The 21,106-nt window shown below is 39.2% G+C and overlaps 1 protein-coding gene and 1 long non-coding RNA gene across 2 annotated transcripts; one reads left to right on the forward strand and one right to left on the reverse strand.

The window, feature by feature from the left end:
- Window positions 1-2,528: 2,528 nt before the first annotated feature.
- LOC127659396 (uncharacterized) lies at window positions 2,529-4,816 on the forward strand. The gene is made up of 4 exons (XR_007972533.1): window positions 2,529-2,561; window positions 2,731-2,789; window positions 3,095-3,415; window positions 4,574-4,816. It is a non-coding gene; the product is annotated as an uncharacterized LOC127659396 (long non-coding RNA).
- A 1,548-nt stretch (window positions 4,817-6,364) lies between these two features.
- On the reverse strand, window positions 6,365-18,358 carry LOC127659786 (tyrosine-protein phosphatase non-receptor type substrate 1-like). Its single transcript, XM_052149743.1, has 5 exons — window positions 18,316-18,358; window positions 16,852-17,202; window positions 14,320-14,664; window positions 12,218-12,334; window positions 6,365-6,372 (listed from the first exon to the last, which is right to left on the reverse strand). Exons 1-5 carry the CDS (start codon window positions 18,356-18,358, stop codon window positions 6,365-6,367), a joined length of 864 nt encoding a protein of 287 aa, XP_052005703.1.
- Between the last annotated feature and the right edge of the window lie 2,748 nt (window positions 18,359-21,106).

Here is a 21,106-nt window from a genome sequence, read left to right on the forward strand (position 1 = left end):
ATTCAACACAATCTTATGCTGCTGAGAAGTGTGATGCCCAATAATGGAAGACCATTCTCGGCTGAGACATCATATAAACAAAATTACTTTCTCATATTTCTATATGACCATTTCATGAATATTTTAGTGTATAATTTGACATTTCAAATATTTTTGTGAAGTAGAAATTAGATTAGGTTCCATTAGATCTCATTTTAAAGACAATTTCCACATGAATTTTAGACAAAAATTTATTAAAAAATGCTTTTTCACTCCTTGAGTTCATTCATGATGTTTTAATATGATCACAACTGCATGACTTATAAATTGAGTGTACAAAATGTAAAATTGCATATTAGCCTTAAAAAATGTCAGTAAATCATAGGAATCAATACCGAGTGGCTCTAAATTCCCTATATGATACTTACAGCATAGATACCGACAATTTACAACATGATCTAACAGAATAATCACAGATGTAGTTACTCTCACATTAAAAATTTATTTATTTAACTAATTTTGACAACCAGTGTCCAAATACTTTTATATTGAGTATATCTAGCTATTAATTTATCATCTAAAATCTAACAAACATCTTTGTAATGTAAATTTGTATAATGCCACTTGGTTTGATAGTTTTTCATATAATGCAATAACAATCAAAAATTATTAAGCATGACTTAGGTGTCATACTTTAAGTTTTGTTTTATCATTTTAAGAAAATGTAAGTTAGACAGTAGTTAGCTGACATAGTTCACTGAAGCAACACACTATCTTGAGGTAATTCTCCCTTCATTCTGCCTCGTTTGGTTTACCTTTTAAAGTGCAAGGCAGCATAATTCAAATTCACTGCATCAGAGTCCTATGAAAATTACATAGGATAGAAAGAAAAAGACAGATAAATGATAGACTCCATATACATGACAAACCATGATCAGCCCTGTTTCCACCTGGTTTTAACATGCGTCTCAAATGTGATTCCTGTGACCATATGTGTTTGGTCTCTGATTTCCTGACGACATTCATTAATCACTATTTCAGTGTGTTACTGCATGATAATAAACCACAAAAATTCATAAAAGACAAAGAAAGTGACTTAAAACTCTCTAGTATGGTGATGTTTAGAGGTAGGTGTAGGGTTTGCCTTTAGGAACAGGGGCGGACTGGCCATCGGGAGCAATGAAAACGGGCGTTTTACTGGTTGGCCACTGAATAATTTAGTCCGGCATGGCATGGGAAGAATTGCAAAGAAAAAGCCACTTTTGAAACAGAAAAACAAAAAGAAAAGGTGGGCAAAGAAACACAGACATTGAACAACAGATAATTGGAAAAGAGTGTTATGGATCTTAACCCCATTGAGCATTTGTGGGATCAGCTAGACTGTAAGGTGCGTGAGAAGTGCCCGAAAAGACACGTCCACATCTATGGTAAGTGCTACAGGAAGCATGGGGTGAAATGTCACCTGAGTATCTGGACAAACTGACAGCTAGAATGCCATGGATCTGCAAAGCTGTAATTGCTGCACGTGGAGGATTTTGTTATGAGAATTATTTGAAGTAGTTTAAGAAGTTCTGAAAACAAATTTCAAAATGTAATAGTAATTGTTCACGTTATTAATGTCCTGACTATATATTTTGATCAGTTGAACGCCACTTTGGTGAATAAAAGTACCAATTACTTTCCATAAGAGCAAAATCTGTACATTATTCTAAAGTTTTGGACCCAGTGTACATATAAATATGCAAGGGCATATAGATTTGGCTTGAATATTATGGGGGTTGCAGTGTGAAGCACTTACTTGTTTTGATACATCCCCCCTGGAATTTACACCCCTGTATATATCTGTATCTATATATACACACAAGCTGAAGTCAGAAGTTTACATACACCTTAGCCAAATACATTTAAATTCAGTTTTTCAAAGTTCCTGGCATTTAATCATAGAAAACATTCCCTGTCTTAGGTCAGTTAGGATCACTACTTTATTTTAAGAATGTGAAATATCAGATTTATTTCAGCTTTTATTTCTTTCATCACATTCCCAGGGAGTCATAAGTTTACATACACTTTTTAAGTATTTGATAGCATTGCCTTTAAATTGTTTAACTTGGGTCAAACATTTTGGGTAGCCTTCCTCAAGCTTCTCACAATAAGTTGTTGGAATATTGGCCCATTCCTCCAGACAGAACTGGTGTAACTGAGTCAGGCTTGTTGGCCTCCTTGCTCACCCACACTTTTTCAGTTCTGCCCACACTGTAAAATCTAATTAGTTGACCTTACTTACATTTTTCAAGGCAATCAGTTTGCATGCTTTTTCTAAGTAAGCATACTTATTTGGCTCAAGTAAACAGAATCTAATTTTTTAAGTAAAATTTACTAGTTACAAGTAAGCTTAACTCATCTATGATAAGTTAGAGTATCATTGTTTTGATTTAATTATTTAAATTTGGGTTATAACCACTGATCTACAGTATATAACTGGATAGCTCATGACGTCACAACAGTGAAGCTACTGCGCTGCCATCTTGGTATTCCCTAACGTTCTGTATCCTTTGGGTCTCAATGGGAAATCGTCTGTTTTGGTGAGTAATTTTTACCTATCCAGTCAAATTAAAAACAATGTTTTACGTCTGCATACACTGCATCACAATGCAATCTTCCTAAATATGTAATTCATTATTTATTTTGACTTTCATTTTTTCCCCCCTGCTTATTCTAAATGTGAGCGTGTTATGTTACTCTTTATTGCAGCAGCTTTACGTTCAGCGGCGCACGTGTTACCTCAATAGAAACAAGTTTAAGAAACTGAGGTAAGTAAGATATCAGTAGAATTTTTTTTGCAGGCTTTAAAGTTTTTATTCTGAATACATAATTATGCTTTGTAGCTTTTGTTTATGTGGAATGTGCATTGTGGTTATTTTCTTAGGATAAATGAATATTAGCTATGCAGCTAACGTTAACTTAGGAAAATAACCACAATGAATAACAGTATAACTCACCAAGTTAACTTTTTTGGTCAAGTTGAATATCTAATTGCAGATCAACACCGGTTACATATGATGAATATAATGTGGGCTTGCATTAATTCTCTGTGTGTGATTTGTACTTTTTGCAGTGCACGCCTGATACCGGACCAGCTCACGGGCATCAATTATAAAGTGATCAATTGGAATAGACGAGGAGCAGGGCTGGACTGGTAATCTAGCCTACCGGACATTTTTCCGGTGGACCGACGCACTTTGGGGCCGATCAGGGTGGACTGGCCATCGGGAGAACCGAGCGGGCCGCTGTGTTGGCCGCGATAATCTAAAACGAGCCGCCGCTGAACACTCTCCCCCCAACAACTTTTGGGCCAGTTATGTGAAATCCCGGGCCGATTTCTCTTTTCAGTCCAGCTCTGACAAGGAGCACATGGATATTGTTGAAGTTAAACAAGGTGAGTTTGCCGTTTGGATTTCAATAAACATCGCACTGAATGTTAGATAAAACTGGAATTGGTTTGCAACAGGAGGAAAAGCTGTATGAGGAGACATTGTTAAAACAGCTCTTCAGTGAAGCCAGGCTGACAGAGTAAAATATATTATACTATCTGTTTTTATTTGCAATGAAGATACTTTTGCAACATGCAATATAAGTCTCATAAAATTACTGTTTTGGTCACCAACGGCTTTCATTATATGGACAAAAATTTTTTTTAAATGTCCTCTTTTGTGTTCCACAGAAAAAGTCATACAGGTTTGGAAGGACATGAGGTTGAGTAAATAGCTGTGCGTAAGGTCTTAAGTCGGGGTATAAAGTTCAAGGCTTCGTAACTACTAGTTAGTTTGCAACTAAGTCTGTGCTTAATTTGGTTGCTCCACCAGTTCTTAAGGCAAGTCTTAACTAGTAAGTCGTGATGCGTAGTCACATACTACGACGTTTACCTGCATTGATCCAATAAGCAGCGTTCATATTTGTACACAGAAGTATTAAAAAGCCGTGAACTTCAATTTGATTTTGTTACGGTTGATGTACAAACCTTGTTTGCTTACGTAACCGTCACTGCGGACGTCACAAGAGCAGCTCTCTTGAGAGACATATTTTGATAATTAAGATATTATTTTAATTAACATTTTATACTTTTATATTTGACTGTCATTCATATGATTTTGAAGCCTGAAAAGGAAATCATACCCTCATTTTATTATATGACTCAAGCTTGTAAAAATTTGTATAAATTAATTAGTGAGTTTGTATGGTAATAAATCATCATATTTATGAAACACCTAAAACAGGCAATTAATTGTCATAATCACAATTATTTGATTGATGCCTGTTATGCAAAACATGAGCTTATTGATGTCATAAAATATCAGTCTGCTCTTTTATTCCATCAGTTACTCCTGCTCGGAGTCTTCCGTAAATATTTAGTTTATACTTAGGGTTACGTCGTACTGAAGTTTAATGGTGCAACGCTCAATTGTTTAGTAGTGTGTAAATTGTGACTTTGTGCTCATTTACGCATACAACTAAGCTAAGTTTAAACTTTTGTATAGCTGGTGCAACCGGCTCATGATCTTTATATCAAACTTTTCTTTTTTCTTCTATTTTGCAGTACAAGTTTGCCCAGAGTTTTCTTAAGCCGTTTGGACTGTGATGCAGCACATGTTTCCTTGGCAATGAAGTGGAGGCTGATGTTTGTGCAGCTTTCTGCAATGCACTGAGTATGAAGATGTGATTGTTGTATGGTTCTAGGTTGAACATGTGTGCCTCAATTTCCTTGAATGCAGAACCACCATGGAGATCCAGAACCGTTGTGGGGACAGAGATGGGCCTTGTGAGTGTGTGCTGTTGAAGAAATCTCTCAGCTGTCTTGCAGACTTTCAGGGCGCTGTCTGACGGTCTTATAAATCCACCTCAGGACTTCATGTCGATCAGTGTGTTCATCTTGGGAAGAGCTCTCGACACTGAGTGCTGATAAACAGGTAGTGCACAGAATCATCTTCATAGTGGTTTTAACTGCAAAGCCTGCTATGTACCCCACCACAGCCTCTTTGAACATGGACAAGCTGGGACGACATACAGTGATGTTTTTCTCTGTGTCTTCTGATTCATACTGAACGTCACTGCCTGAAATGCCAGCGTATCAGAAGATGTTGCCTCCAGTGTCACTGTGCTATCCGGTGGAGAACTGTTGCCACTAGCTCTGATGGCATGTCTTGCTACCATTCTTTTGAAAGCTGAATAATGTGGGATTGTTGTTAAATCCTTTAGCAGATTTGTTCCCACATATCTGCAAATTTTTATTGTATTGTTCAGTTTAAGTCAATTTTTGTGTGTACTTGGAAGCTTTTGTTATTGAACAAATAAATATGTATGATTTCCTTGTGTGCATATGTCAATAAACTTATTTCTAATTATGATTTAAAAGATCAGGGGATTGTTGAAATAATAAAATTCTCACAAGCTGGTATGTACATATTCCAGAAATGAATGCAAATGGTTAATTCCATTAAGTAAAGGTAAATTAATTTATGTGTGTGTGTATATATATATACATACACACACACACATACTGTATATGAACTTGTGTGTGACGTTTTTATATTTGATTGTTCTGGATTTATTCTGAAGAGGTACTGTGTAGTTACAATACCAACACAAAGCTAGTCGTTTTTATTAACAACTTTAAAACTTGTTGATGTGCATGCCCCCCCCCCCCCAAATTAGTTGACATTTACTATATAATCTAGTCAAAAATGATTAATAATGTTGGCAAATTATGCAGTTGTATAATTTGTCAACATTATGAACAATGAGCATCAACAGATTTAAACTATGAAGGCAGAGATACATTGCGTCCTGTAACAATCTGCAGATGGATAACTTTGCTTTAAAAAGGGGTATTAATACACTTTGGTGTTGTATTTTTACTGTTGATTATTAAAGATTATGATCGTTATGCCCACTCTACATGGGGATAACGACTAATGTGTGCTTAATATGTACATAGTCATAAATTTACAACCTGTGGGCACTTTAGCCGCATCCTTAAATGAGTGTTGTTTCGCGGTTAAACGCTGCACATGCCGCGATGCCCTCTGTCGGTAGGGAATAGTAAGATGGCCGCCAGAGCACTTCCGGTAGCTTCACCTACTGCTGGCAGTTTAGAATTCTATGAGCAATCCAGTTATATATATAGATCAGTGGTTATAACATGTCTTATACCGTATAAGAGAAATTATGACAAAACACTAGGTTAGCCATATGGCACACTGGACTCTACTCAGTACATAAATCTGCACATGTGTAAAGGACATATTATTAAAAAAATGGCTTAAACTTAACAGGCTCCAAGTTCACCAGAGGTAACACTAATCACCCTCATGGTGACTTCACAGATATCTCACCCAGCTACATCAAAACAAAAGAATAGTCATAGAATTAAAGTTAAATACATTTTTTAATAAAAACATATTATTTTACTACATAAGTGTCCTTGTATTGACCAAATACACATCATGTATTCAAGAGCAAGGGTTTATGGGTATTGCAAAGTTTAAAGAACTTGCTTGTGAGATTTGAGATATGATTCCAAATTGTGACATTTCAAGTAATGTTTAATTAGGACTAATTAAATGTTTTTATTAATGACACCTTTAGGATTTAGAGAGTAACGGTAACTTAATTAAAACTAGTAAGAATAGTAAAAACTTAAGATTAAGTTGAGTAAACTTTTTTATCGTTTGAGACTACTATTAGTATGTCACGGTCTCGTGTCGTCCGCACCATGTTTCGTGTCATCCGCACCGTGTTTTCTGTTTCACCAGCACTTATCCCGTTCTATGTCATGTTTTCCCTGTTGTCCGCCCTGAGTCTCACTGTCCATGTGTAAACTTCACTTCCCGTCTTTCCCGGCGCTGTCACAGCTTTATTGTCCGCACCTGTTCGTCATTTTGTTATCACCGTGTCTGTCCATTTAAACCATCCTTTCCCTGTCGATCGTTGATGTTCCACGTCTCCACTCATGTATTGTTTGACTCGCGCTTCGTGATCCCTGCCTGCCTGCCTGTCTGTCAGCCCGTTCATGGTTACCCCGTTCTCTGTCCATCCAAGGTTACCCTGTCGTTCTCCTGAGCCAGCGCCTGTAGTCTCAACCATCCCTGAGCCAGCGCCTGTGGCCTTGACCGTCCCTGAGCCAGCGCCTGTGGCCTCGACTGTCCCTGAGCCAGCGCCAGTAGCCGTGACCGCCCAAGAGCCAGCGCCAGTGGCCAGGACCGTCCAAGAGCCAGTGCCAGTAGCCAGGACCGTCCAAGAGCTAGCGCCAGTGGTCGTGCCCGTCCTAGAGCCAGCGCCCCTCGAGTATCCCAGGGCTCCTCCTCTCGAGCCTCCTAGGGCTCCTCCTCTTGAGCCCTCCAGGGCTCCGCCTCTCAAGCCTCTCGAGCCTTCCAGGGCTCCGCCACTCAAGTCTCTCGAGTCTTCCAGGGCTCCTCCCCTCGAGTCTTCCAGAGCTCCTCCTCTCGAGCCTCCCAGGGCTCCACCACTCAAGTCTCTCGAGTCTTCCAGGGCTCCTCCTCCCGAGCCTCCCAGGGCTCCGCCTCTCAAGTCTCTCGAGCATTCCAGGGCTCCTCCTCTCGAGCCTCCTAGGGCTCCGTCTCTCGAGTCTTCCAGGGCTCCTCCTCCTGGGCCTCCTAGGGCTCCGCCTCTCCAGTCTCTCGAGTCTTCTAGGGCTACGCCTTTCAAGTCTCTCGAGCCTTCCAGGGCTCCGCCTCCCAAGTCTCTCAAGCCTTCCAGGGCTCCGCCTCCCAAGTCTCTCGAGCCTTCCAGGACTCCGCCTCCCAAGTCTCTCGAGCCTCCCAGGGCTCCGCCTCTTGAGCCTCCTACGGCTCCGCCTCCTATGGCTCAGCCTCCCACGGCTCCGCCTCCTGAGCCTCCCATGGCACCGCCTACAGAGCCTCCTAGGGCCTCGCCTCTAGAGGCCCATACGGCGCACCCTTCCTCGGCTCCTCCTTCGAAGCCTTCCAGCTCACCGCCTGAAGAGCCTCCTAGGGCCTCGCCTCTAGAGGCCCATACGGCGCACCCTTCCTCGGCTCCTCCTTCGAAGCCTTCCAGCTCACCGCCTGAAGAGCCTCCTACAGCGCCGCCACCCTCGGCTCCGCCTCCGGAGCCTCCCTCAGCCTCTCCTCTGGCGCCCCTCCCCGAAGCCTCCCTCAGCCTCGCCTCCGATGCCTCCAAGGTCCTTCCCGGCTCCGCCTCCGAAGCCTCCCTCAGCTCCACCTCCGGAGGACTTTCTTTTGTTCCTGTGTTTTGTTTATTCAGTTCTTTGTTTCAATAAAGCTCGCATTTGGATCCACACACCCGTCTGCCTTCTTCTAATTCCACTAGTCATTACAGAACGATCGACCCTAAAATGGATCCAGCAGCATTACGTGCAAGTTACCAGCTCCTCTGTCTGAAGCAAGAAGACCGCCCAATAGAGCACCACGTTCGCGACTTTCTCCATCTGGCGATCTTTACAGACTTCCCGGACTGGTGGTGGTCTTCTTCCGAAGCCTCCCTCAGCCTCGCCTCCGATGCCTCCAAGGTCCTTCCCGGCTCCGCCTCTCCCGGCTCGGCCTCTGAAGCCTCCCTCAGCTCCGCCGCCTTCCCCAGCTCAGCCTCCTGAGCCATCCTCGGCGTCGCCCCCTGAGCAGTCCTTGGCGCCGCCTCACAAGTCTTCTATGGCTCCGCCTTCGAAGTCCTCCTTGGCCCCGCCTACCACGGCTCCGCCTCCTGGGCCTTCTACGCCATCGCCTCCCTCGGCTCTGCCTCCTGAGCCTCCCACGGCCCTGCCTACGCCTCCTTCGGCGCCGCCTCCCAAGTCTTCTACGGCTCCGCCAGCCTCTGTCCTGCGGCCACCTCCCAGGTCTCCTGTACCGGCCCCTGCCCAAAGGCCAGCTCCCAGGCCACCCAAACCCCCCTCTCTCCTGGGTTCTTCAGTCTTTTTTATTGTTTTGTTGTTTGTGTTAGGACCGTCTGGTATCCGGTCCTTTTGAGGGGGGATTATGTCACGGTCTCGTGTCGTCCGCACCATGTTTCGTGTCATCCGCACCGTGTTTTCTGTTTCACCCAGCACTTATCCCGTTCTATGTCACGTTTTCCCTGTTGTCCGCCCTGAGTCTCACTGTCCATGTGTAAACTTCACTTCCCGTCTTTCCCGGCGCTGTCACAGCTTTATTGTCCGCACCTGTTCGTCATTTTGTTATCACCGTGTCTGTCCATTTAAACCCCGCTGTTTTCTCCTTCCCCTGTCAATCGTTGATGTTCCATGTCTCCACTCATGTATTGTTTGACTCGCGCTTCGTGTTCCCTGCCTGCCTGCCTGTCTGTCAGCCCGTTCATGGTTACCCCGTTCTCTGTCCATCCAAGGTTACCCTGTCGTTCTCCGCCCTCCGTTTCCGCTTGTATTTAGTTTGCCTTTTTCCCATCGAGGACTTTCTTTTGTTCCTGTGTTTTGTTTATTCAGTTCTTTGTTTCAATAAAGCCCGCATTTGGATCCACACACCCGTCTGCCTTCTTCTACTTCCACTAGTCATTACATAGTATTTACAGTGCACAAATTTTCAATCGGATTGAGGTCAGGGCTTTGTGATGGCCACTCCAGTACAATGAGTTTGTAGTCCTTAAACCATTTTGCCACATCTTTGGAGGAATGCTTGGGGTCATTTTCCATTTGGAAGATCAATTTGCGACCGAGCTTTAGCTTCCTGACTGATGTCTTAAGAATGTTGATTCAATATATCCACATAATTTTCCTTCCTCATGATGCCATCTATTTTGTGAAGTGCACCAGTCCCTCCTGCAGCAAAGCACCCCAAAACATGATGCTGCCACCCCCATGTTTCACGACTGGGATGTGATTTTCGGCTTGCAAGCCTCACCCTTTTTACTCCAAACATAACGATGGTCATTCTATCAGGAAGACATGCAGACTTGAGTGAGATTTAAGATGACATTTATTTGATGAATATAAAACAGAAAAGTAATGTCTCTCTTTGGCGTCCGAAGAAGTTGTACTTGGAACAACTGGTGTTTATACTTGCGTACTATTGTTTGTACAGATGAACATGGTACCTTCAGGTGTTTGAAAATTGCTCCAAAGGATGAAAGAGACTTATGGAGGTCCACATTTTTCTGTGAGGTCTTGGCTGATTTATTTGGATTTTTCCATGATTTCAAGCAAAGAGGCACTGAGTTTGAAGACTGGCCTTAAAATACATCCACAGGTACACTTCCAATTTAATCCAATTAGTCAATTAGCCTATCAGAAGCTAATTGGCTAATTGCCTAAAGGCTTGACATAATTTTCTGGAATTCTCCAAGCTGATTGAAGGCACAGTCAACAAATAATTTAAACTTCTGACCCACTGGAATTGTGATATAGTCAATTAAAAGTGAAACAGTCTGTCTGTAAACAACAGTTTACATTACTTGTGTCATGCACTAAATTACTTGCCAAAACTTTATGAAATCTATCGAGTGGTTACATTTTTTTCAACCTAAGTTTATGTAAACTTCTGACTTCAACTGTGTGTGTGTGTGTGTGTGTGTGTGTGTGTGTGTGTGTGTGTGCGTGTGTGTGTGAGAGCATGTTTATGTAGTTTACGAGGACAATTTTTATGAGGACATTTCTAGTGTCCCCATAATTTAAATATCTTAAAAACATATTAAACTATGTTTTATTGAAAATGTAAAAATACAGAAAGTTTTTTGTGAGGGTTAGGTTTAGGGGTTGTGTTAGGTTTAGGGGATAGAATCTATAGTTTGTACAGTATAAAAATCATTATGTCTATGGAAAGTCCTCATAATGATAGACCAACATGTGTGTGTGTGTGTGTGCGTATATAACGATGCAATGACGCAATGTTGCTGATCAATGAACATATATTCCCTTCCCCTTTCCTACTCTACGATGGTGACGAAGTTGGTCTTCTTCGAAAACGAAGGACGAACTTCTGTGTGTGATATATACACACATGATATTTTTTATTTGTATTTTATGTTTTGATATTATTTTGATATTAGTTTGGTTTCTTCTCAGCATCTGGGACTGTGTTCTGTTGGGTGGGATGGAAAAAAAAATAATAGAAAAAGAGAAAAATGCTTTTGGAAGTCACTGTAAAATTGTACCTTTGTATATTTTTCTGATAAAAATAAAGGGAAAATTTGTCTTCCACATGGTTGACTTGTCATAGCACCTAAAATACCAACTTTCCCCTGTACTTTCATATACATTTTAACCCAAAATCTGTATATTGGGAAAAAAAGGTTTTCGGACATGTTAATTGTCTGAGCTATTAAGTGCATATTTTTAGTGCTTTCTCAAAAAAAAATCCACTCATCACATTTACAGTTTAACATTTACATATACATTTTTAGGTTATGAAAATGTTGGCACTGGTGGGGCCCGTTGTCATGACTAGCAGTCAATAGAAATTTCTTTTTTCAACACAAAAATTTGAAATTGAGCCAGAAAATTAAATCAATGAGACGGTGTGTTATGGTGTGGTGTGGTGTGTTGCGAACCGGGTTTGGTGAGCCGCTTAGGGCCAGAAAGTCCGGGGACACTTTTTAGTGCCAGTCCGCCCCCAGACAGGGACCAATGACTCCCAACTTTGGTTAGGGTAAGGAGTGGTTGTATGAGTGGGGGTAGGTGTGGGCTTTAGGGATAGGGACCAATCAAATAGCGGAGAGTACAAATCTGGCAGGGAGATTTTGGCAAAACACCTGCAAAGTTTAAACTCTTGTTTAAGCACAGTGGATGATTGACAGGTGAGGGGTGCTTCTCTCCATTTGGAACACATTCAGAATGGATTGTGTTTCACACCTCAAATGCGATGTGGTCACATGCGATATTGATTACCTCCATTTGAGGTTTCAGTGATCCAATCACAAAATGTTTTGGCCCCCATTATCATCTGTATTTTGCACTGATCACTTGTGATTGGATCACAAAATACGCATCCTAATACCAAGTGAATCACATGAAGTTATGAAGCATACCTGACTGGAAGGATGTTGTTTTTCAATGCCTTGCAGCAACTTTTCTGGTTAAAGACAAAAATTAATTGGAAGCCTTTTAGGTTATTTTAATGCCATTCACATTATCCAGCTTATAGAGATTTATTTTTATTTGAAAGTGTTGAGTGTATTTAAGTATTTTAAGAGACCTAAGAAACGTTCTGTTTGGTTGTGTATGCAAATTAAATCAAAGACTTACCTCTGTTGCAATAGTATCTTTCCTTTTTATGAATCAAAGCAGCTTGAGCAGTGATCACCATCACACAAACACTCAGAAATACCCCCAGGACAATCACTACAGGATCCACTGGCTTTACTGCTCAGTATAAGACAAAAAACATTGTGTATGTACCGTAAATATTGTGATCAGATGATAGTTTGTAAGAGATATACTTAATCAGTATTATTATTATTAATAATAATAATATAAATGTTAATACAATAGGGTTTTATAATCTATTCCCATTTATACAATTATAAGTGTGTAAGTCAATCATTTACTGGAGAGTCTGACTGTACAGCAGGCTTGAAATTAACAAGGGCACAAATGCCATCAAAAGTTGCCCACCAAATGGGCAAAAAAATTCTCCATGTTGAGTTTCTCTTCTTTTATTTTTTACAAAATAACATGGGTATATTTATTAATATTCTGCCAATTATGCTTTTGCTCCAAACAGTTGTGCACATTATTGCATAAAATATTGATGTCGATTTAATTATACAGGCAATCACACATTTTTTAAGTAAATACTTGGTAAGTATGAATTATCAATCAAATTATTCATACTACAAATTTATGTTAATTAATTGATTAAATTGAAAAACTAGACATAGAAGAATGTGTTTCAGTAATTTTTACTATACGTAACCATCAGTTTGTGGTATAAAGCTATACAGATATTCCCCATATTGAATTGGCAATTGGGAGAGACTGCCTGTACTCTGTACCAGTGCCTGTACCTCTGTACCAAAAAAAGTAATCCACTACAGATTACTAATTAATTTTGGTAAATTTTAATTACATTACATTACTAATTACTTAATCTAGAAAGTAATTTGATTACTAATTACTTTACTTTTAATTTGCTTTCTAAAATCAATCAAACCAGTGAAAAAAATGTTGACTGAAATAAAATACAAATGCAATTTAACTTTCCTATCTCAAACATGCTGTAGTAGTATCTTCAGGTGTGTGTGTATGTGTGTGTCTTTGCTATCTACAACCTTCTTAGCTGTGTGTGGCATGTATGTGTACAGTATGCTTGTTTACCTGTGTTTATGTTGGTGTGAAAGACAGAAAAAGAATACTTATGAACTGAAAATATTTCTGAAAACCCATTTGCAGACATCTTTGATAGTAAAACCAGTTTGTATTTGAATGCTTGTTTTTTCTTTTCAGTGTGCATATACAGGTTTGCTTGTGTGATGCATCATGCATGTCAGTTTGCATGCATGTGCAGCATGTGTGTGTTTACACAACTTTACAGCGAGTGGATTATCTCTCTGCTTGTGCAAGAGATAAAAAGCTGTTTGCTTAAAGACATCTTTTTCAAGACGCTGTTCTGCAAATGTTTCCACATTGTGAGTGATATATCCCTCTGTCAGATGGGAACGAGCGCTGCTTTCCATATGCATGTGAAGTCGATCCCCTCTCGTCCTGCAGAGGGACACACTAGGGAGGCACGCAATGATGGGGTAGAGCGTGGATATTTAAGGAGGATTTTTCGGCGGCTCATCCAGCTGAGATTGATTGTGAGCGCATGTAAACTTGAAAAGCTTCACTTTTTTTTCAAACTGAATAAATAACTCCACTCCACTGCGTCCATAGTAACAACGCTCACTCATCTACCATTGCCTCAATACGTGTCCTCAAAACCATGGTGGTTTGTTAGAGCGCATGCTCATTAGCTGACACAGCAACACACATAAAAGTACCAAACATAGGAACTTAATACTTAATTTTAAAATGCATTCTACTTAATTAATATTATTGTTTCTAGCAATAAATGTGTAATCCAAGTAACTTAATTTTATTCATATATGTAACTGTAATCAGATTACTTAATTTTTAAAGTAACATGTTACATTACTGTGTTACCTTATAGTGTAATCAGATTACAGTAACACATTACTTTGTAATACACCCAACACTGCTCTGTACACTTGCAGTCCATCTAACAGAGAATGCAAAATAACTCAATTTAAACTGAACAACAAACATATATTATGATGATGAACTACAAATTTTATAGGTCCATAAAAATATTAAACTGTTTAAGAAGAAGACGGTAAGGCACTTACCCATATTTATTTTTGTTCCATTCCCAAACAGAATTGTTCCACAGGTGACTAGGGCACAGTAATAAGTGCCAGTGTCCGTTTGGCTGACAATGTTCTTGGAGAGATTGTATGTACAATTCTGCTTAAAAGTATCAATCTCACATTGATCACTCTGATTACGAGTGTAAATGATTTCAGGAACAGATTTCCCTGAATCAGATCTGAACCAGAACATTGTCATATCAGCTGTTGTGTGTTTAGACGACACAGAGCACAGCAGGGTCACCGTATCTCCAGGGTAGACAGACTCTGACACTGGATGCTGGTGAATAGACACGTTGAATTTATGTTGGTTGTTTTGTGAGCCTAAACACAGACAAGGAGACATTTTATCCAAATATAGACAATTATACAACAATAAACAAATGTCAGATAGTTTATATATATATATATATATATATATATATATATATATATATATATATACAGGTGAAACTCGAAAAATTAGAATATCGTGCAAAAGTTCATTAATTTCAGTAATTCAACTTAAAAGGTGAAACTAATATATTATATAGACTCATTACAAGCAAAGTAAGATATTTCAAGCCTTTATTTGATATAATTTTGATGATTATGGCTTACAGCTTATGAAAACCCCAAATTCAGAATCTCAGAAAATTAGAATATTGTGAAAAGGTTCAGTATTGTAGGCTCAAAGTGTCACACTCTAATCAGCTAATTAATCCAAAACACCTGCAAAGGGTTCCCGAGCCTTTAAATGGTCTCTCAGTCTGGTTCAGTTGAATTCACAATCATGGGGAAGACTGCTGACCTGACAGTTGTGCAGAAAATAGAATATTACATGAAATCAATAAAAAAAAAGATTTTAAATACAGAAATGTCGGCCCTCTGAAAAGTATAATCATACATATGTTCTCAGTACTTGGTTTGGGCCCCTGTTGCATTAATTACTGCCTCAATGCGGCGTGGCATGGATGCTATCAGCCTGTGGCACTGCTGAGGTGTTATGGAAGACCAAGATGCTTCAATAGCGGCCTTCAGCTCTTCTGCATTGTTTGGTCTCATGTCTCTCATCTTTCTCTTGGCAATGCCCCATAGATTCTCTATGGGGTTCAGGTCAGGCGAGTTTGCTGGCCAATCAAGCACAGTAATACCATGGTCATTGAACCAGGTTTTGGTACTTTTGGCAGTGTGGGCAGGTGCCAAGTCCTGCTGGAAAATGAAGTCAGCATCTCCATAAAGCTTGTCTGCTGAAGGAAGCATGAAGTGCTCTAAAATGTCCCGGTAGAGCGGCTGCGTTGACTCTGGACTTAATAAAGCACAGTGGACCAACACCAGCCGATGACATGGCTCCCCAAACCAACACAGACTGTGGAAACTTCACACTGGACTTCAAGCATCTTGGATTGTGTGCCTCTCCATTCTTCCTCCAGACTCTGGGACCTTGGTTTCCAAATGAGATGCAAAATTTGCTCTCATCAGAAAAGAGGACTTTGGACCACTGAGCAACAGACCAGTTCTTTTTTCTTTAGCCCAGGTAAGACGTTTGACATTTGAAGCCCATGTCCAGGACCCGTCTGTGTGTGGTGGCTCTTGATGCAGTAACTCCAGCCTCAGTCCACTCCTTGTGAAGCTCCCCACACATTTGAATGGCCTTTTCCTGACAATCCTCTCCAGGCTACGGTCATCCCTGCTGCTTGTGCACCTTTTTCTTCCACACTTTTCCCTTCCACTTAACTTTCTATTAATGTGCTTTGATACAGCACTTTGAGAACATCCAACTTCTTTTGCAATTACCTTTTGAGGCTTTCCCTCCTTGTGGAGGGTGTCAATGATGGTTTTCTGCACAACTGTCAGGTCAGCAGTCTTCCCCATGATTGTGAATTCAACTGAACCAGACTGAGAGACCATTTAAAGGCTCAGGAACCCTTTGCAGGTGTTTAGCTGATTAGAGTGTGACACTTTGAGCCTACAATACTGAACCTTTTCACAATATTCTAATTTTCTGAGATTCTGAATTTGGGGTTTTCATAAGCTGTAAGCCATAATCATCAAAATTATATCAAATAAAGGCTTGAAATATCTTACTTTGCTTGTAATGAGTCTATATAATATATTAGTTTCACCTTTTAAGTTGAATTACTGTAATTAATGAACTTTTGCACGATATTCTAATTTTTCAAGTTTCACCTGTATATATATATATATATATATATATGTACTGCCATTAAAAATTCTAGGCAATGGGTAGCTACTTTGAAGATGCTAAAATATAAAAAATAATTAGATTTTTTTTTTTTTTTTTTAGTGACAACATAATTCTTATAGTTCCATTTATGTTATACCATAGTTATGACAACTTTACTATTATTCTAAAAGGTGAAAATAAAATTACAATGAAGAAATGAGTAAGTGACCCTAAACCTTTGACCGATAGTGTATATGAAACTTAGATAGTGAATTATTTCCATCATGGTTTTTTTGTTTTTCAACTTATTTTTTACTTAATTACTCAAGGTTAAAAACATTTACCTTTCAAAGCCAAGTATGTGCCTTCAGCGAAAACAGTCTCATACTTTCTCCAGCCGCAGTAATACATTGCTTCATCAGATGAAATGACATTTGAAATCTTTAAGTGACAGATTTCATGTGCTCTTTCGACAGTAAAACGTGAAGATTGAAACTCATTATAGAACTGAGGTTTTTCCGCAAATTTCTGAACCAGTAAAACAACACGCGGTTGTTGTCCTGAAGTTTGCTTGTACCAAACAATTGGATCACTATGATCTTCTATCAGAACAGAGCAATGTAGAGTGACATTATCACCAACAGAGACAGTCACCACTGAGTCTGGTTGATGGACAACCTCAGAATATGCAGTGTCTATAGGAGAAAGAGAAAATAAGAACAAAAGCTTTCATTTTTTACAGTAGGAAGTATGATAATGTAAAGTCATACTTTAAAGTAAAGTCATACTTCTGAAAACCATGTTGTGTGATTGTGAGGACTATTGGCTTTATGTAGCATATTAAAACACCTTAAAACATATAGTACTCCATTTTAAATAAAGCTTCTCCATTGTAGCAAGTTCAATTTAAAAAAATTATTGATACAACCCCCTTTCAAAAGATTTAAGGCTAAACTATAGAATTAAATAATTAATATTTATAATTTATTGAATTATGAATTATTTATTAATGGGAATAATTTTGTGAGATTAGTTTATTTTTTATTTTATAATTTTTTTTTCAAATACTTTCAAGGAATACTTGTAAACTTGCTATAGTGGATAAAAATGCATCAATTAAAATAATACATTCTATAAATAATATTATTACTGAAAACAAAGATATATGCATTACATTTAGATGAATATGTAAACTGTAAAATGTCGTAACCTCTGAATGTTACCTTAAGCTATTTCTACCTGATCTAACCCTTAAAATTTATTTTGTTGGTGTACCCTAATGTATTCAGTATGATTCAATTATATAATATTTTTGCCTTGAATAAAACCAGTAATTTAGATGTTATCACAATTTGCAAAGTAACTTTTTTTTTGTCTTCAGTAGTCCTGCACTGTGACAAATTTATTTTGAAATGTTCCATGAATTTGGCCCTAAAAGCTGCATGCATTATAATTATAAAACAAAATTGCAAAATATGGTTTAAAAAGGTTTTAAATGGAGAATTGCATGTCACACCACAGGACATTTCCAAAAAACTTCAAAAAGTAAAGTATTTCATGTCAACTATACACTGTAAAAATGTGTGCTTCATGTGGTAATATCTAAATTAACTGGTTTTATTCAAGTTTAAAATATTATTTGACATGAATAAATTAACCTAAATACATTAGGTTACACCAAAATAATTTTTAGGGTTATAAATTATACAATTATAAATTGATCCTTAAGGTAGAAATTGCATGTTACCACTTCAGTGTTCCAATAACATTCAAATGTACAGTATATACATGTTTACTTAAACACTTACACATCTTACTTAGAAGCATGACATAAATCCACAGGATCATCATCTTCAATCTTTGGCTGTTTGGCTTGCCTCTTGATAAACTGCAGCAAGATTATATTGTAGGCTTGTGTACATCTCGCATTATGTGACATCACAAACTTCCTGCTACCTTTTCTTGTAAACATTTTTAGACCACAACAGTTGCAACATAACCCCTCATGGTGGAGTTATAGGGTTCACTGCTATAAATTTTGTTTATTGTTTACAAAATGTCGACGGTCAGTCTGTCACATTGGCTTTAAAATTCAAATAAACTTTTAATTATGAAATGAGAAAATATGCCATGAGCATAACGGTGGATAACTTTGCTTTAACAGGACAGTCAGGTGCATAATCTGGAAAAGGCATGTTTAATTCAGGTGGGGGATATTTAAAGGTAGGGTGACCAGATTCCTGCTTGTGGAAAACGTCATGGATACTAACATAACCTCCAGGGAATGAGACGTTGTGTCAATGTAGTGACACATGGGGTATCTCCTGGGAGCAACAGACAAATCTGATCTTTGAGATAAGGCCAATGAAAATTGGCGAGTGGAATTTGCATGCAACTCCCCTGGACATATGGGTATATATGGTGCTGGAATGTAACCACTCATTCAGCCGAGATCACTAACTTGATCCAAGATGGCAGCGCAGTAGCACGCAGTGGCCGCTCCGGATCCAAAATGGTGCTATTTTTGTTACTTAGCCCGACTTTTACTGCACATGGACATCGGAGCAACCGGTGTTCGTGTTTACCATCGCCAGACACTACTAAAATATAAGATTCATGCAACAAACAAGCTGCATGATGATCTGCAGGAGAAGCTACGCGACCTCGGCTTGCTGCGGAGACCAGGCCTCCAGTCCTCGGCGTTGCCTGATGCCGGTGGCCGGGGGAGAGGACGTCGTAAGCGGTGCTAAAAACAAACCCTAGCCGGCCAGCTCTCCCGTCTATCCTGCTCTCAAATGTTTTCTCCCTGGACAATAAACTGGACTACATCCAACTCCAGCAGACTACGCAGCTTGAGTTTATAGACTGCGTCTTTGTTTTCTCGGAGACGTGGCTCAGTGAAAGAGTTGCAGATGCCGCCATTCAGCTAGACGGGCTCATTTCGTGCTGACAGAAATGAGGCTCTGTGCGGTAAGACTCGCGGTCGTGGCTTGTGTGTTTACATCAACACGGACTGGTGCAAGAACTATATGCTAGTGTAACCGAATGAATGAGATGAGTGGTGGTGATTGACCTTTGTGAGCACCTATCAGCAAGGAGTTCTTCCTATTTAAGAGCTGATTGGCTATGGCCCGTGATGCGCCATGTCTGGCTCTTCCCCTTTTGTGTTGACAGTAGCTACCGGTATGTGCCATTAGCATGTAGCAAGTTCTGCTTTTAATTGCTGTATTTGTGGCATTAATGATTCATTGTTGCATTCTAGCTTTTCGTTTCCCCTCCCTGGTTCCTTTGGCTTGTTTTAAGTGGATTCTAAGACTGCTCACCTCTCAGGTATGTGTAAACTGTTCTGTGGAGAGCAGATAGTTTATAGTCGGGGAGCCAAAGTCTCAAAAGCTCAATAAAATGGGTTGAACGTGACATGGTCTGCCATACTTTTTATTTGTGTTTTTTCTGTTAACTTTGACCCTAAGAACCAATAATTGTAGGGTCTGCTCTGCCGCAAATATCGCGAAAAAAAATTGTGGCCATTTTAGTGTATGCACCCTTTATTTTTTATCAGAAAAATGTGAAAAAATATTTTTTTCCTCAAATCCTCAGTGGATTGGGTAGGCTGTCAATAAATGCATTCCAGATACACAGAACTCATGTGCTGACAACATCCACTGAATAAATAACTCTTAAAACACATTTCTACATGATTTTGCATCAATTTCATGCAAAAAAAATTAGGCGTTTTCTCACTTTTTTTTTCAATATTTTCATCATTACTTCATTGGCAATCAACTATTCCCCTAAGTTATGACATCAGTCAATATGCCATCTTTTCACCAAACAGTATACTCATTCCACAGAAAAAATTATAAGAATCCAAACAAAATCAATGGATCTGTGATGATTTCACTACTAGTTGGCGATCAACAGGCTCAGAACTTCAATCTAATTTTTGACTACTCTCAAAATTCCGAAAGACATACTGGATATTTAACATCATGGCACACTTACAGACACACACATGATCTTAGTAATTTGAATCAGTTTGGAACAACAAACCAACGGTTACCAACGGATTTGAAGCTGCTCATCATTGTCTGTGGTAAGTGACAGTGACTTTAGTGAATACCGGTAGGTCTGCCCCAGCGTTTTGGGAAAAGAATGGTAATATGGATATTGTAATGGAAACTGAAAGGACCATTTCAGTCTTCAAACAAGTATGAACATATCCCTGTAGCAGCAGCATTCATTCTCTACTAGTTTACATAGATAGCTTTAGCCGTTTTAGCTCGTTTAAGTGGTTTCTTTAAACGGCCATAACTCCTCACAGGAATGGGGTAGAGACTTACTTTTTTTTTTAAATGCTCAGAATCTTATGCTCTTATGCTCATGTGTCCTATATGTCCATTTAGTCGACATTTTAAACGTTAGCTGCCGTTAGCAGTTAGCTACATGGCCAGTTGTTACGTTCAGGTTTAGACAAATTGTAGCTAGTTAGCTTGTGGCATGACTGTCCACACAAAAACGATATGTAGCTATATTGGATATCAGACTGTACACAATACTGAACAATACAAATGTTATTTAAGATGTAAACATACTATATAT

This window comes from Xyrauchen texanus, chromosome 19, assembly GCF_025860055.1.
Source record: "Xyrauchen texanus isolate HMW12.3.18 chromosome 19, RBS_HiC_50CHRs, whole genome shotgun sequence".
Taxonomy (NCBI): domain Eukaryota; kingdom Metazoa; phylum Chordata; class Actinopteri; order Cypriniformes; family Catostomidae; genus Xyrauchen; species Xyrauchen texanus.

Coding starts and splice junctions, on each gene's coding strand:
- LOC127659786 (XM_052149743.1), bottom strand. CDS start 18,358: ATGATGATCCTGTGGATTTATGTCATGCTTCTAAGTAAGATGT. Junction 17,203..18,315: donor CATGCTTCTAAGTAAGATGT/GTAAGTGTTTAA, acceptor TTTCTCCTATAG/ACACTGCATATTCTGAGGTT. Junction 14,665..16,851: donor CACATACTTGGCTTTGAAAG/GTAAATGTTTTT, acceptor GTCTGTGTTTAG/GCTCACAAAACAACCAACAT.